Source organism: Bos indicus x Bos taurus, chromosome 8 (genome assembly GCF_003369695.1).
Source record: "Bos indicus x Bos taurus breed Angus x Brahman F1 hybrid chromosome 8, Bos_hybrid_MaternalHap_v2.0, whole genome shotgun sequence".
Taxonomy (NCBI): domain Eukaryota; kingdom Metazoa; phylum Chordata; class Mammalia; order Artiodactyla; family Bovidae; genus Bos; species Bos indicus x Bos taurus.
The window spans coordinates 68782944-68798635 of NC_040083.1; the positions used below are offsets into that span (position 1 = coordinate 68782944).

Sequence of the window (15692 nt, forward strand, 5' to 3'; positions counted from 1 at the left end):
ACAGCTCCCTTTGCTAGATTCATAATCCTCTAGGCAGCCAATCCAAGTTGGCCGTCTGGAGATGGAAGAGGTTCTTAATTTGGGGGAGGTCAAGGAATCCTTTAAGAATCTAATGAAAGCAACAAGTTTCTCCCCAGAAAATACAAATAAAACTTTACATATGATTTTAAGATATTCAAGATCCTCTCCTTTTAAAGGAAAGGCTTGAAAGCCCCCCAACCACCTATGAAAATAACCATTTTGAGCTAACCTGCTGAAAACACCAGCCAACAGATTCTGTAGACTCCAAAAGGAGCTCGGGGACAGCCTCAGAGAGCCAAGAATCAAACCCAGACCTGCCCATCTACACTGCTTACAGATACCAGACACACTTCAAGCTAGGCAAGGGGGCAAGGGTCTTGCTGAAGGGGCACCTCGACACTCCCTGCAGACAGCTGAGACAGGGGACCCCAACCCCTCCGCCTTCCCAGCAACCCTCTCGGACAAGGACAATGTCCACTGCATAAAGGAGCCCAGCTAGGGTAGCCCCAGGCTGAAAACTATTTATACACGTCCTCAGCATCCAGAGGTTAAATTACAGCTGGAGATGTGGCACAGGGCCAGCCCTGAGTTATTTATATCCATATCCTCTTGGCAGACCAAGAAGAACAGGGCATTCTAGGGGGCCTCTCTAAGAAAGACCTACAGGCACACAGTTTACAAGACAGCACAATCACAATCATCCTTCCCATAGCCCCGCAACCACACCCTACACGCACACACACACACACACACAGTCTGGACCATCCTTGCAATGACTGTAAACTGAGAAAGTAGAAACCAAAAGTTTGTTCTAAAAAGGAAGTAGGTCATGGCCACTGAAGGGCTGGGGTAAGGGAAATTAGCCAAATTCCATTGAATCATTCCAGGAGATTCTCCAGGCTTTCCAGACTCCACATAAGAAGCCTTTGAAAGGAAAAGCCTCTCCTGGTCCTAAGTCCACAGCACTCAATGCCCATGAGACATGAACCAGATGAAAGTAGAAGGCAGGGTTCCCAGGGTGAAACTTCAAGATGAGTTGGACCCATGGCTCAAGCAGGAAGCTTCCACTCTCAGAGGCTCCCTCCCTCTGACCCCAAGCTGATCCTGGCCCAAAGAGCAGGGGAAGGATTTAGAAATGCTTCCAACACCCTGGGGCCCCAGCAGGAAAATACCCTTGTTTAACCAAAGCTTCTTCAAGCCCTTCTGTTTAGTTCTTAGTGACAGTCATAAGACAGCACAGCAGAGTCTGTTAAATATCACACGGGATGCACGAGGCCTGCTGCTAGGGGCAGTGCACAGCACATCAATGGGCTTGCTTTAATGTCGTGCCAGGTGAAGGGAGTCTTGTAGAGCCCCCCACAGCAGTCCTGGGCCAAGATTCACTCAAACAAAAGCCTTGGCACAGCTGGGCCAAGTCCCAGAGCTGAAGGGTGAGGGGGGGCCGACAGGTCCAGTGAAGTGCAAACTGGGCATTAGAGCCCTAGAGTGTGGGGCATGTTCTAGCAGATGCCTGCCATGGCCGCATTCCCAAAGAGTCAGCCCAGAGAGGCTCTCCCATGACCCCCATCAAGGCCAGTTCCACCCGTTAAAGTAACCAGGAAAGAAAGACTTGAGGGTCCCCAGTTCTTGCTCCAAACACAATGGCACTGGGCTCTCCCTCTTTCACAGTCAAGATGTCCACCTGTGGTGCCCGTCAGGTGGGCAGAAACCTGGAGGTCACCAAGGCCAGGAGGGAAGGGAGGACACAGTGGAGAACTGCCTGGTCTCCAGGGGTCCCTCCCCAGGCATTCCTCTCTCCCTGGGCTCATCACGGACCACAGAGGCAGGGTCCATGCGTCAGTAAGCCAAGCCTGCAAAAGCATGGAAAGAAGTCAGCTCCTCTCCTTCAAACCCGTCCTTCCACCCCATCTACCTTAATGAGGCATCTCTGGTCATTTCCTCTTGTACCAAGAGCTCACCTCTCTGGAAACATGACCTCAAGTGGAAGCACACGGGGAGAAGGCAGACAGGAAAGCTGTGTGATGGACTTAGACCCAAAGACTAGGAAGTGTCCTGGGAGAATGGGGAGCATCCTTGTTTGATCAGTGAAGAAGCCCAGGGCATAGGCAATGAAACAGTCACCCAGGACTTGTCAGGAGACCAGGGGTAGAGCAAGCACAGAAGGTAGGCTTCCCGGCTGCAGGGTCACCATGGCAACCTCGTCCACCCACCTCCCACACTGAGTCACAGGCAGAGCTCCCCAAGGATACGTGGCCACACTGCAACAGATCCCCAGGTCCTGCCAGACTCACCCTAAACTCAGGTTCTGCCTCCATCCCTGGTCCTCCCACTTGCAGGTGCGTGCTTAGTCGCTCAGTCGTGTCCGACTCTGCAACCCCATGAACTGTAGCCCACCAGGTTCCTCCGTCCACGGGATTCTCCAGGCAAGAGTACTGGAGTGGGGTGCCATTCTGTTCTCCAGGGGCTCTTCCCAACCCAGGGATTGAACCTGCATCTCCTGTGTCTCCTGCATTGCAGGCAGATTCTTTACCCGCTGAGCCACTGGAGTCCCACTTGCAGGACCACACTTTAAATCTGCCTGGGGATGGGAGCTGGGTGGGACCGGAGTTGTGGAAGATGCATTAGAAGAACACCCTGGTTCTAGACCAGAGGCTCACCCAGCCACATCTGGGAGTACCTGGAACTTCCTACACGGGACCCAACTCAGTAATCCAGATGCAGCATGTTCCCTGGGACTCCCACGGTTGCCGTTGTCTAAACTTACAGCAGGATGCATGGCACTTGTAGGCTTGGCTCAGTGCCTCTCAGAAACTGTCAGCCCTCAGGTCCTGGGACACCTCATTCTTGATCCTCCGATAGTCTTGTTTAAACGCCCTGCTCCATGCTCTCCCATCTCTTTAGGAGCTATGTGTATTGTGCTCCCTTGTTGTTCAGTCGCTCAGTCATGTCCGAACTCTGTGATCCCATGGACTATAGCACACCAGGCTTCCCTGTCCTTCACTATCTCCCAGAGTTTGCTCAAACTCATCTCCATTAAATCAATGTTGTAGTCCAATTATCTCATCTTCTGCTGCCCTCTTCTCCTTTTGCCTTCAATCTTTCCCAACATCAGGGTCTTTTCCTCCCTTGCTGCTACTGCTGCTAAGTCCCTTCAGTCGTGTCCGACTCTGTGTGACCCCATAGATGGCAGCCCACCAGGCTCTGCTGTCCCTGGGATTCTCCAGGCAAGAACACTGGAGTGGGTTGCCATTTCCTTCTCCAATGATTGAAAGTGAAAAGTAAAAGTGAAGTCGCTCAGTTGTGTCTGACTCTTCACAACCCCATGGACTGAAGCCTACCAGGCTCCTTCTTCCATGGGATTTTCCAGGCAAGAGTACTGGAGTAGGTTGCCATTGCCTTCTCCCTTAAAACACCACTAATAAGAGGGATTGCCAGTGTTCCCAAGCTTGCTCTGCTCAGGACCCCAGAGAGACATCCACCTGAGGCTTGATGCCAGGCCCACTGCCCACAGCCCTGGTACACCTGGCCTTAGTCCCAATGCCCCAGCTTTTGGTCACTGATCCTGGACTCAGGCTTGGCCTCTAGCCCCTCCAGGCCCTCATCCATCCTGTCACCCACATACGCTGTGTGTCATGCAGCCTGACAAGGTCAGTGCAGCATTCAGGACAAGGAGAATCACGTCTCCACTCAATAATCAGTAGGTTCCTCCCATTACATTTTGGGAGTGATATCCCCATCAAGTCTTGACTTTCTCTCAGCTCTCAGGAAGCTGAGTCCCAGCCCAGGACCACCCCCACCCTAGAGCACACATGTGCTGCCTTGGTGCCCGACTTCCTTTTCTGGGCCCGAGTTTTCTACCTCTAATCATCCTCTTGTTGTGTTCATAGATTCATTTTGAAAGTGAAAGTCGCTCAGTCCTGTCCAACTCTTTACGACCCCATGGACTATATATAGTCTATGGAATTCTCCAGGTCAGAATACTGGAGTGGGTACCTTTCCCTTCTCCAGGGGATCTTCCCAACCCAGGGATCGAACCCAGGTCTCCTGCATTGCAGGCAGATTCTTTACCAACTGAGCCACAAGGGAAGCCCAAGAATACTGGAGTGGGTAGCCTCTCCCTTCTCCATCAGATCTTCCCAGCCCAGGAATCGAACTGGGGTCTCCTGCATTGCAGGCAGATTCTTTACCAACCGAGCTATCAGGGAAGCCCACCCCAATCATTTTTGTAGGCAATAAGGTATGTTTCTTTAAGTAAGCAAGAGAAAAGCCCACCTTCTTCAGGCTTTTCCAGCTCCACAGGGATCAGTCCTTCTCCAAACTCCAGCTCATTTTCCAAACCAAGGCAGTGCCTCCCCTCAGCCACACAGGCCAGGAGCTCCCTTCCCTCTGTAGCCCTGTTCTCCCAGATCCCCGAAACAACCCCAATCCCATTCCTCCACTCCAGCTTCTTCACTGAGCTCCAGGACCATAGATTCAGATGCCCCCAAGACATCTTGGGCATGGCAATAGTCCATGCTCCACATTCAACATGCCTGTCGAATGGCTCCATTGCCCCCTAATTATCAAACGAGGAAACATGGTGGCCACCACTCACGTATTCATTCAACTATGTTCACAGAGTGCTTGCCATGAGCCAGGCTCTATGTGCAGGACGAAGTGTGGAGTAAAGTGGAAGTGAAAATGAAAGTTGTTCAGTCCTGTCCGACTCTTTGCAATTCCATGGACTGTAGCCCACCAGGCTCCTCTGTCCATGGGATTCTCCAGGCAAGAATACTGAACTGGGTAGCCTTTCCCTTCTCCAGGGGATCTTCCTAACTCGGGGATCGAACCCAGGTCTCCCACATTGCAGGTGTATTCTTTACCATCTGAGCCATCCCAAGTGTGGAGAAAATGAAAGAGAAATGGCATTGCCTCCAGGGAACTTTCCACCAGTCCCCAGGCCTGTCACACACTGATACACTTCTAATACTGATATGCTCATACACTTACACACTGATACTGATTCATGGATACTGAACTGACACACTTCTCTCCATGCCCACAGCCCCTATCTTATCTGGGTGCCCACAGCACCCAGACCAGGGTGCTACTTTGGAGGAAAACACTGGAGATAGGGCCCAGCTCTGAAACAAGGGAGCTGTGCGACCTTGGGCAAGTTACCTCCTCTATTTGATCATCTGGCAGATAAGTATGATAACAGAACCTTCCTCATAGCCTTCTTGCAAGAACTAATGAGATAAACTGTATAAAAGACTGCTGTCTGGGATGCAGTAAGCAGGCTCTGCTCATCTGCTTATCACAGTTGCTATCTCCCCAGCAGCCACACCTCTGACCTCCCCTCCCCAGGACCCAGCTCCACGTGCACCCACCACCTACAGGGACCCATAACCCCAGGCTCTCTCCTACCCGCCAGTCTTCGCATACACTTTTCCCACATACAAGTAACACAAGATATAATCTGAAAAAGATGTTTCATCCATACGTCCATTTAACAGCTGCCCTCCACAAGAAGTGGGCTCACTGTGTGTTCCTTGTATTTGCATGCCAGACTCGCTCCCTGGTTTTCTCATTCTCATGTTCCAAAGTTCAGCTTAAGGTCCTGTCCTCTGTATCCCCAGGCTGAGGCAAGGCCCTCCCCGTACACACCTGCATCCGGGAGCCCACAGCTCTCAGCCCACGGCACTGGGATCCCTGCTCCCCTCCTCTGTCACCCTTCTGGATTGGGTGCTACTCAAAGAGCATTGTGTTCACCTCTGCTTGCCCATGCTTTAGAACCACTCACTGGATGCCACAGAGGCTCAATATATATGTTAATAACAAACAGGAAAAACAGGAGAATTATGGACACACATTTCAATTCGTTTTAACAAAACAAACCTTCCTTCCAAATAATTAGATACTCATTAAGCAATTACTTATGCCAAACTCTGCACTAAGCTTTAACACACATGTCATCTAATCTTCATAATAATGCTGTGATGTGGGTGTTTTATTCCCATTTCACGAGTAAAGGAATGGAGACTCAGGACATTTGAAAAACAGGCTCCAAGCCACACAGCTAGTGAGTGGAAAAGTCAGGACTCAGACCCAGGACCATCAGATGCTCCACACTCCATCCAACATTTGCTGAGCTCAGCTCTCAGTGTGAAGGAGCTGCCTCTGGGGTGTGCAAAAGCCCTTCCCTGATGGTCAGAGGACCTCACTGGGATAATGGGATAATGGCTGGGGCTTCCTTAAAGGAGGAAAGGTGGACTTAAAGTCACTGAAGGTCCTCTCTTACTCCAGGTTCTAGGGTCTCTGATTTTAAATTAGGAGCTCCTACAGTGGTTCATCTTGGTCACCCCACAGCGCTTAGCATGAAGCTGGGCACACAGCACAATAAATCTGTACTGAATAAAGGAATGCACAGATGAATGGATGAATGAATGAATGGATGGATGGATGACAATACATTTTGCACATATCCCAGTCACCCTCTTTGTTCAGCTCACGATGGTAGCCCAGCAGACAGCGGAACACAGAGCGGGCAGAGCGCCCCCTACCGGCTCCTCGCGGAGCTGCAGCAGCCCCTACCTGCACAGGTGGTCTGTCCGGCACAGGCTGCGGAGGTCCAGGCAGTTGGGCTTCTCCTTGTCCTCGTAGGAGCAGCTGGGCAGGATGGTCTGGCGGCGGCGCTCGGCGCACGCCTGGTCCTGACAGGAGCAGAAGAGCATGCGGTAGGTGTACTCGCTGGGTACGCGGTCAAAGAACTGGCGCAGGGCCTTGTGGCACTTGCGGCGATTGCAGCGCTCCGTGGGCGAGATCTCACGGTTGCAGATGGAGATGTAGGAGGAGCGCAGCTTCTTGCAGTTATCGTTCAGGTTACAGGCCTTGGCGGCATCCAGGCAGTGGTTGCTCTTGGTGCTGACCGCCGGGTCTGCCCCTGTCCCTGGAGGGAAGGAAGGGGGCAGTCAGCCCACGATGGGGACAGCCCCCAGTCATTGTGCTCTCTGCCTTGGCTTCCTCATCTGTTAGATGGAGATTATTTAGCAGCCCTCCTGCCTAAGGCTGTGATTAAGATCAAGTGAGTTAACATGTGGGTCCACAGAGTAAGCCGTATGTATGGTGTGCTTTTAGGATGACAACTGTTAATCCAAAGCCTTATTTAAAATTTATTTCAATAACAGTATGAAGTTTCCTTAAAAAAACTAAAAATAGAACTACCATATGATCCAGCAATCCCACTCCTGGGCATATAACCAGAAAAGATTATATCTAATTCAAAAAGATATATGCACCCCAATGTTCAAAGCAGCACTATTTACAATAACCAAGTGTCCACAGGCAGAATGAATGGATAAATAAGATGTGGTGTATATATACAATGGAATACTACTCAGTCGTAAAAATGAAAGAAATTATGCCATTTACAGCAACATGATGGACCTAGAGATTATCATACTAAGTGATGCAAGTCAGACAGAGAAAGACAAATATTATATGATATCACCTATATGTGGAATCTAAAAATAATACAAATGAATCTATATACAAGACAGAAACAGACTCACAGAAGACAAATTTATGGTTACCAGAGGGGAAAGGGGAGAGGGAGATAAATTAGGAGTATAGGATTAACAGATACAAACTACTATACTTAGAACAGATAAGCAACAAGGATTTACTGTGTAGCACAGGGAACTATATTCAACATTTTGTAATAACCCATACTGGAAAATAATTTGAAATATATATATGTATATAACTGAATCACTTTGCTATACACCTGAAACTAACACAATATTGTGAATCAACTATACTTTGATTTTTAAAAAAAAATCACAAGACAAAAAAAGCAAGCAACTGGGTGTTCATGGCTCTGTTCATGAAAGTGGGAAATGGGGAAACAAAGGGACTGGCTCAAGAGCACAAAACAGGGTGGCAGCTGATGCAAGACGGGTCCCTGGGCACCCAACAGCCACACACGTGAACAGGGCTTCTGATCAGGGGCACTGCCAGCCCTTAGGAAGTTCCCACTCTAGGATCTTCAGTAGCCAGGGTACAAACAGAACAACTATCACCATCCTCATCCCCACCACTGTCACCACTGAAACTGTCCCCACACATTCCAAAAGGCCCCATGGTGTGGGGGTGCCACTGTGCCCAGTTTGTGCCGAGAGCACTGAAAGCAAGCACTGGACTCGAGCTCGGCAGTGTACGGAGAAGGCTGAAGGCCAGCCTTGGACTCCAGCAGGGCTGAGCCCTCATCAAGCAAAGTGCGGATGTGCTGAATGCTGGGACCTTGGCATTAGAGCCGTGGCTTTGAGCTTTGTGCCCCTGTCTGCAGAGCAAAACATCTTGGGCACAAAGCTGTAATCCCGTAAATCGTCAGGCTCCTTCTGTGGTGTCCACTCCACCCCCCAAGTCTCAGTTGTTCTGAGAGGAACACACAGCAGAGGGACCCACCACCACCACCCACAGAGTGTCTCTTGTCTATCCTGATGACAGAGCAGAGAAGCAGGAGTTCAGTCTGCAGGCGCCTCTCACTCTCCATGACATGCTAGTGAGAACTGAATGGAATCTTCAAGCACACTTCAAGCACCAAACCTGAGCAGGAGCCCAGATCCAGCCAGCACCGTGGTACACCAGACAGCCACCGGCTCAGGATGAAAAGCCATAGGTTTTCATTCATTCCTCATCCACCCAAAAAATGCTTTTCAGTATTTCTGTCTGCTCAATGCCCCACCCCCACAAGGGTAGGAAGGCCTACGGGGACGCCACACCCACCCTCCCATGGCACTTCCAGCCCAGGTCCTAGTGTTCTGATCACTCGATCATTAAAGATCAAGTCCCACCTATGCACAGCCCTCTACCTTCGAGGTGTTGGGCTGGACATGGAAGTGTGAGATGAGGATCCTCTCAAAGACCTCACAAATCTAGCTGGGAAACCAACAGAGTAATTAAGACTGGACATTCTAAAACTGAGGCATCTGCATTGATCCCTGGTCCTGATACTTGTCACTGGGTGGCCTTGAGCAAGTGACCAGGCCTTCCTTTACTCGGTCTCCTTGTCTGGAAAACAGTACCTACCTCATCGCGCTGCTGAGTATGATCAGCTCATTTCTCTCTCTCTTGTGATAATTTTGCCCTGTTACTACATTTTCTCCATCAGGTAATACACTGAACATCTTTAAAGGAAAAAAGGAAATTGTGATCACATACCCCCTACTAAAGGGGTTCCCCTGGTGGCTCAGTTGGTAAAGAATCTGCTTGCAATGCAGGAGATCCGGGTTTGATCCCTGGGTCGGGAAAATCCCCTGGAGAAGGGAATGGCAACCCACTCCAGTATTCTGGCCAGGAGGATTCCATGGACTATCCACAGGATCACAAAGAGCTGAATACAACTTTCACTGCACTTCACCTATCTTTCTCCTCCTCTTTAAACAAAACCCCTCAAACAAGTCATCTGTACCAGTGGTCACCTTCTCCCCTCCCGTCCTCTCCTAGACCCACCGCAGCCTGGGGTTTCCCTTCTCACTTGGCAGTGATCAGAGACCCTAGGGCTTCCTCCCGCTCTGCCCGCCGGCACAGTGGATACAGCTGGTGGCTCCTCCAGCCCCCTTCCCTCACGCCTTCGTGCTGCCTCCGTGAGCTCTCCTTCCAGGCCTGCTTCGCTGCTTCCACCTTCTCCACCAGGGCTCAGGCCCCTCTTCTCTATATGCACCCACTCCCCTGGGCCTTCACTCACGCTCAGCCCTAAACACCATCAGTACGCTGTCAACTCCCAAATTTATACCTCCAGCCAGGTCAGAGACCTCCACTCTGAACCCCAGATCAAGACGTCCAACTGCCTGCCCATCAGCTCCACCTGGAAGGCTGACACCCGCATCTCAAGCCACACTCCACATGCTCCTCCAGGGGCATCCCCACCCCCAGTCTTCCTCAACCCTCCAAAAAACAAGCCCAGGCTTCCACTAGCTCAGGCCAAAAATCTTTGCCCTTCCTAAACTCCTCTCTCATCCACATCAGAAAGACCTGGTAGGTTATACCCAGAATCCAGTCGCCCTCACCACCACCACCTTGGTCCTGACCATTGTCACTGCGTACTGGTAAGGGCCTCCTTTCCAGTCTCCCTGCTCTGTCCTTTCACCCCCACCCCCTGCCCACCCCCAGAAGTCTTCTCTGATCACAGTTGGAGCAAACCTTCTAGAACCTAAAGCAAAGATAATGCTCCCAGGCCCCAAAGCTTCCAGTGGCAGCCCCATCTCATTCACAGGCCTCTCCATCCATGCCGTCCAATATGGTGGGCGCTCCTGAACATGGTCACTGAACAGGAAGTGAAGCTAGCCCGAAATGAGATGTGCACACCAGATTTTGAAATCATAATAAGAAAAAATAATATAGCATTTCATTTCAAATCACATTTTCCTTGATTATATGTTGAAGCAATAATATTTGGGATATAGTGTGTTAAATAAAAATATCATTAATTTCACTTGCTTCTTTTTAAGTTTTTAATGGAGCTGGGAGAAATTTCAGAATTGGTGGGGGAGGGATAAATTGGGAGACTGGGATTGCCTTATACACACTACTATATGTAACCATATATAAAATAGATAACTAATAAGGACCTACTGTGTAGCACAGGGAACTCTACTCAGTACTCTGTTATGGTTTATATGGGAAAAGAATCTACAAAGGAGTGGATACATGATGTATATATAATTCATTCACTTTGCTGAACTCTTGAAACCAACAACCTTATAAGTTGTTAATTATACTATATGCCAACAAAATTTTTTTAAAGAAAGAAATGTGAAGGGCACATGTGACTCACACATACTTCTGTTAGCCAGGGCTGCCATATATGACCTCACTTCACACTCACTTCCCCTGCACTTACTCCCTTCCAACCATACTCACCTAATTGCTCTTGCTGGGATGTGCCACTCGTGACCTGACCTCAGAGCCTTTACACTTGCTGTGTTCTGCCTAGAATGCTCTCCCCCACCCCTATGACCACACAGTTCCTTTCCTCACTCCTTTCAGGTCTCTGCTCAAATGTTACCTTATCTGTGAGTCCTCCCTGACCATCCTGTACATAATAACAAGTCCCTCCCCTCACCCTCTATTCCAATCTCTTCCGCAGAGCACTCATCACCATCTGCCACAGTATATACTTATTTATTCATCTGTATTTTTCAACTAAATACAAGCTCCATGAAAGCAGGGGGTGTGTCAGTTACACTCATTGGTGTATCCATGGTTGCCAGTGTCTGGTACATAGTGAAGGCTGAATCCATGTGTGGTGGGTAAAAGAATAAATGTATTTAGAACAGTATCTATAGATCATAATGAGCTTCCCTCATGATGATGGCTCAGTTGATAAAGAAGCTGCCTGCAATGCAGGAGACCCAGGTTTGATCCTTGGGTAGGGAAGATCCCATAGAGAAGGGAATGGCAACTCACTCCAGTATTCTTGCTGGAGAATTCCATGGACAAAGGAGCCATGGGGTCGCACAGAGTCGGACATGACTGAGTGACTAACACTTTCTTTCCTTTCACTCGTTCATAATAAATGTTCAAAACATGTTGGCTAATAATATTAAGGAAGCCAAAAGTGACACAGGACCAGGATATCAGTCAGTGCAGGACCACGTCCAAACATCAACGTGGAGGGACTTCCCTGGAAGTCCAGCGGTCGAGACTTCACCTTCCAATGCAGAGGCTGCGGGTTTGATCCCCGGTCATGGAGCCAAGATCCCACATGCCTCATGGCCAAAACTTGCCCCACGACTTTAAAATTGGTCCACATCAAAAAATCTTTTTAAAAAAGCATCAGTGTGGGGCCCAGCCCAGTAGTGCTCAGAAGTGAAAGCCAGGGGGCAATCTTCAAAGACAGACCTCACTCCCAACACCCTGCCTAACCAACAGCAAGCAGCCTGATGAAGGCAGGAAGAAAAAAAAAAAAAAAACATGCCTCTCCCCTTCTTGTAAAAGTTAAAGGGGAATTAGGGCAGACAGGGAATCAAGATTCATTTTCCTACATATTAAATTAACGAATCTTTTTTTAATTTATTTATTTTTTAATTGAAGGACAACTGCTTTACAGTACTGCATTGGTTTCTGCCATACTTCAATATGAATCAGCCACAGATATACCATACCTATGTCCTCTCCCTCTCGAACCTCCCTCCCACCTCCCACCCCATCCCACCCCTCTAGGTTGCAATTAACAAATCTTCATTGAGGATCCACCAAGTGCCAGACACCTCCCCAGACCCATGGCTGGGGTCAAGGTCAAGGTGATGCTCATGTATCAGGGAGTTCATGGCGCTACCTGTAGGAGCCAAGAGAAAATCATCCTGCCCAGACCAGAAGGTCCCAGAAGCAGGGATCGCTCTGCTGCAACCTACGGGGTGAGGCAGAGGAAGCAGAAAGAGTGGAAAGGGGGTCCCAGGCAGAGGGAACAAACAGCAAGATCAGAGGCTGGCAAGAATCTATAGCAATGCAGCATGCCTGGAGATGGAGTCTGGAAAAGGGACCACCAGAGATGATGCTGGGGAGCCAGGCAAGGGTTTTCAGCCATGGAATTGGGGCAGCAAGGGGCGGGGGGGACACGTGCCCTTCCAAGCAGTTCCCTGAGCAGCTGCCAAGCCACTCTGCCCGGGCCAGGCGAGGACCCAAGGATGCCTGTCTACACAAAGCCTGTTCCAGGGGCACCGCCTCCATGGGAGGGCCCTCCGGGACCAGCCAGGTGCTCTTTCTCCTCCAGTGCACCTGTCAGGATGCTGGCTGGTGGAAGCGAACAGCCACACAGCCTGGGGCCTGAGGTGAAGGAAAAGAAGGCTGTGAGGGTCCCCAGAGGGAGCGGGACAACAACCACGAATGAACAGCAGCTAAATCAGGCCCTTGGCTGCTTTCAGGTTCCCGAGTGCACCCTCCCGCTCCCCTCAGCAAGTTCCCGAGTAAATGCAATGTAATTATAGCCTCACGGCTTCCACTTGGAGCGTGAAGAGTGAAAGCTTTTGCTAAGGGGGTGGGAAATGTAAACCCCTGGGCCAAAACTTGGTAAATTTCCTAGAAACACACACACAAAGGTGGCGATAGTAACAACAATCGCCTAGTTACCAGGAAGATGCCCCTTCTGATCCTCCTGGAGGGGAGACAGAGGCCAGTGGGTGGATGACAGGGCCCCACTCCACCCTGGAGAGAGGCCCTGGGGCTGGGCTGCTCTGATTGACCTGTTAAGTGAGGAACGAACTGCCCAGGCAGACAGGCCTGGCACAGCCTCTCCCCAGCCCATGCACTGCCCCTCCATCTGCACTAAGGCACCTGTCCCTAGGGTTCTCCTGAAAGCAGGAGGAGAACGGGATGACACAGGATGAGATGATTTGATGGTATCAGCAACTCAATGGACATGAGTTTGAGCAAACTCTGGGTGATGGTGAAGGACAGGGAAGCCTGGCGTGCTGCAGTCCATGGGTCGCCAAGAGTCAGATACGACTGAACAACTGAACAACAACAAACCTCAGGAGTCCAAAAAGTTATGCTATCCTTTTCAAGAGTCCCCATTGGGGGACTTCCCTAGTGGTCCAGCGGTTAAGAATCTGCCTACCCATGCAGGGGACCCGGGTTCAATCCCTGGTCTGGGAAGATTTCACAAACCATGGGGGTAACTAAGTCCGTGTGCCACAACTACGGAGCCCACACGCCACAAACACTGAAGTCTGAGTGCTCTGGAGCCCACAAGCTGCACTACTGAGCCTGTGTGCTGCACCTACTAAAGCTTACACACCCTAGAGCCCATGCTCCCGGCAACAAGAGTAGTCACTGCAATGAGAAGCCCACAGCGTCAAAGACTCAGCGCAGCCAAAAATAAATAAATAAATATTAAAAAAAAAAAAAAAAACCTCTCCACTGGGGAAAAAGGATGAGATGCTGGATTGCAAATACCAGCCTCCCCCAGCCCAGTGTGGGGCTGTGGCTCCTGAACCAAAATATCCAAACAAGCAGGGAGGGAGGTCCCTGCTACCCCACCCCTACCCCGCCCCATCCCTGCACAGACCACACAGGACCTGCCAGGGATTCAGGAGCAGGAAATTCCTCCCAGGCCTGTGCCAGCCCAACGGGCCAAGGAATAAATGGTAACAGCTGCTCCTGGGAAAGGGAGGTGGGATTTAACCACGCCTGGCACTTCCCAAAACACATTCTCCCAGCTCCAGTCCCTGGGGACACAATCTGGCTTCCCCCTGAGGGCGGGGCAAGGAGGAGCCCCACTGTGGAGGGGCAGCTTCACCCTTGCCAAGCCTCATCCACCTACCCCCTTCCCTCCTGGGACTCTGCCCTGCCAATGATGATCTGTCTTCAAACATTCAAAATGATATCCTTGAATATTTGCTTTTACAGAACTAGGCTTACCAAACCACAGTTACCAGGTACCACCTATATGGTTTTGGCCATGTTACCAGTGGGCTTCCCTGGTGGCTCAGATGGTAGTAAGGAGCCCGTCTGCCAATGCAGGAGACTTGGATCCAATCCCTAGGTCAGGAAGATACCCTGGAGGAGGAAATGGCAACCCACTCCAGTATTCTTGCTGGAGAATTCCATGGACAGAGGAGCCTGGTGGGCTACAATCCATGGGGTCACAAAGAGTCGGATAAGACTTAACAAATGAACAACATCACCAGTACACTTGCACTAATATTTAATTTTTTAATCTCTTAATTCTTAAACAAAATGAAATATTCACTTTTTAAGTTTTTGAATACCTACCTAGATTGGTCCTGCATGATAACCGTTATGTTAATTCTGAATTTTTCCAAGACCTCTTAAAATGCACAGCTATTGAAATTAAAATATTTATCCCTATGCCCATCTCCCATTCCAGCAACAATGTGCCTGTCCGTGGAGGGAAGTAACTGATTCAAAGTTCTCAAACTCTGGTGCATTTGTGACTCACTTAATCTGCCTGTTACTCACAGAGGCTCAGCCAGCGCCACGCCAGATGCTTGCAGTGGAGAGATCTGTGGCTGGCACCCAGAGAGCTGGATTTCACAACTCTGCGTGATGCTGAGGCTGCCTTCCAAAGGTGGAGAACCAGAGAGTAACAGGAGAAGCGGAGCTGCCCCGGCTTGGTCCCCAAGCGCATACACACCCCACAGCCCACCCACAGTCGACCAAACCCATCCTCAACAGAGGAAGCTTATGGGCTTCTGTTGTTACCAGGGCATGTCCCCAGGGGCTTCACTCTCACCCCAACCAAAAAGCCCATGAGGGTAAACCTTCCAATCACAAATAGGCCTTTCCCTGGGGAAGCAAAAATAAGATGTTCCTCTTTCCACAAGGCTTCAAAGCAACGGGACCCACGGTTTTCAGCTCTCCCTTCTGACCTTCCAGGAAACGGCCACGCTTGTCCCTTGCCCCGAACCCTGCTCCCAGCCGCCACGTCCACCCTCCAGCTGACCCTGGGCCTGTGGGCCATGCTCTGCAGCTCGGCCCCTAAAGTGGGAGTCAGAAACCTGGGCCCTAATTCCATCTCTGCTCTCCTAAGCGTGGGAAGCCCCCAGTGAAGCCTGACCTTCTCTGGGTTTCGTTTCCTGACCTGGAAAATGACAGGCTTTGAACTACCTGGTTTTCTGTGTTTTGTGACTCTCCTGCCTACTCCCATCCCCCATACACAGACCTGTGCA

General features: G+C 50.2%; 1 protein-coding gene across 3 annotated transcripts in view; it reads right to left on the reverse strand.

The window, feature by feature from the left end:
- The window catches only part of GFRA2 (GDNF family receptor alpha 2), a 151754-nt gene that overhangs the window by 104288 nt on the left and 31774 nt on the right, over nucleotides 1-15692 (reverse strand). For all 3 annotated transcript variants that reach the window (XM_027549791.1, XM_027549789.1, XM_027549790.1), the window contains exon 4: nucleotides 6595-6949. In XM_027549791.1, coding sequence (XP_027405592.1) covers nucleotides 6595-6949 — 355 coding nt within the window. The remainder of the gene's footprint in view (nucleotides 1-6594; nucleotides 6950-15692) is intronic.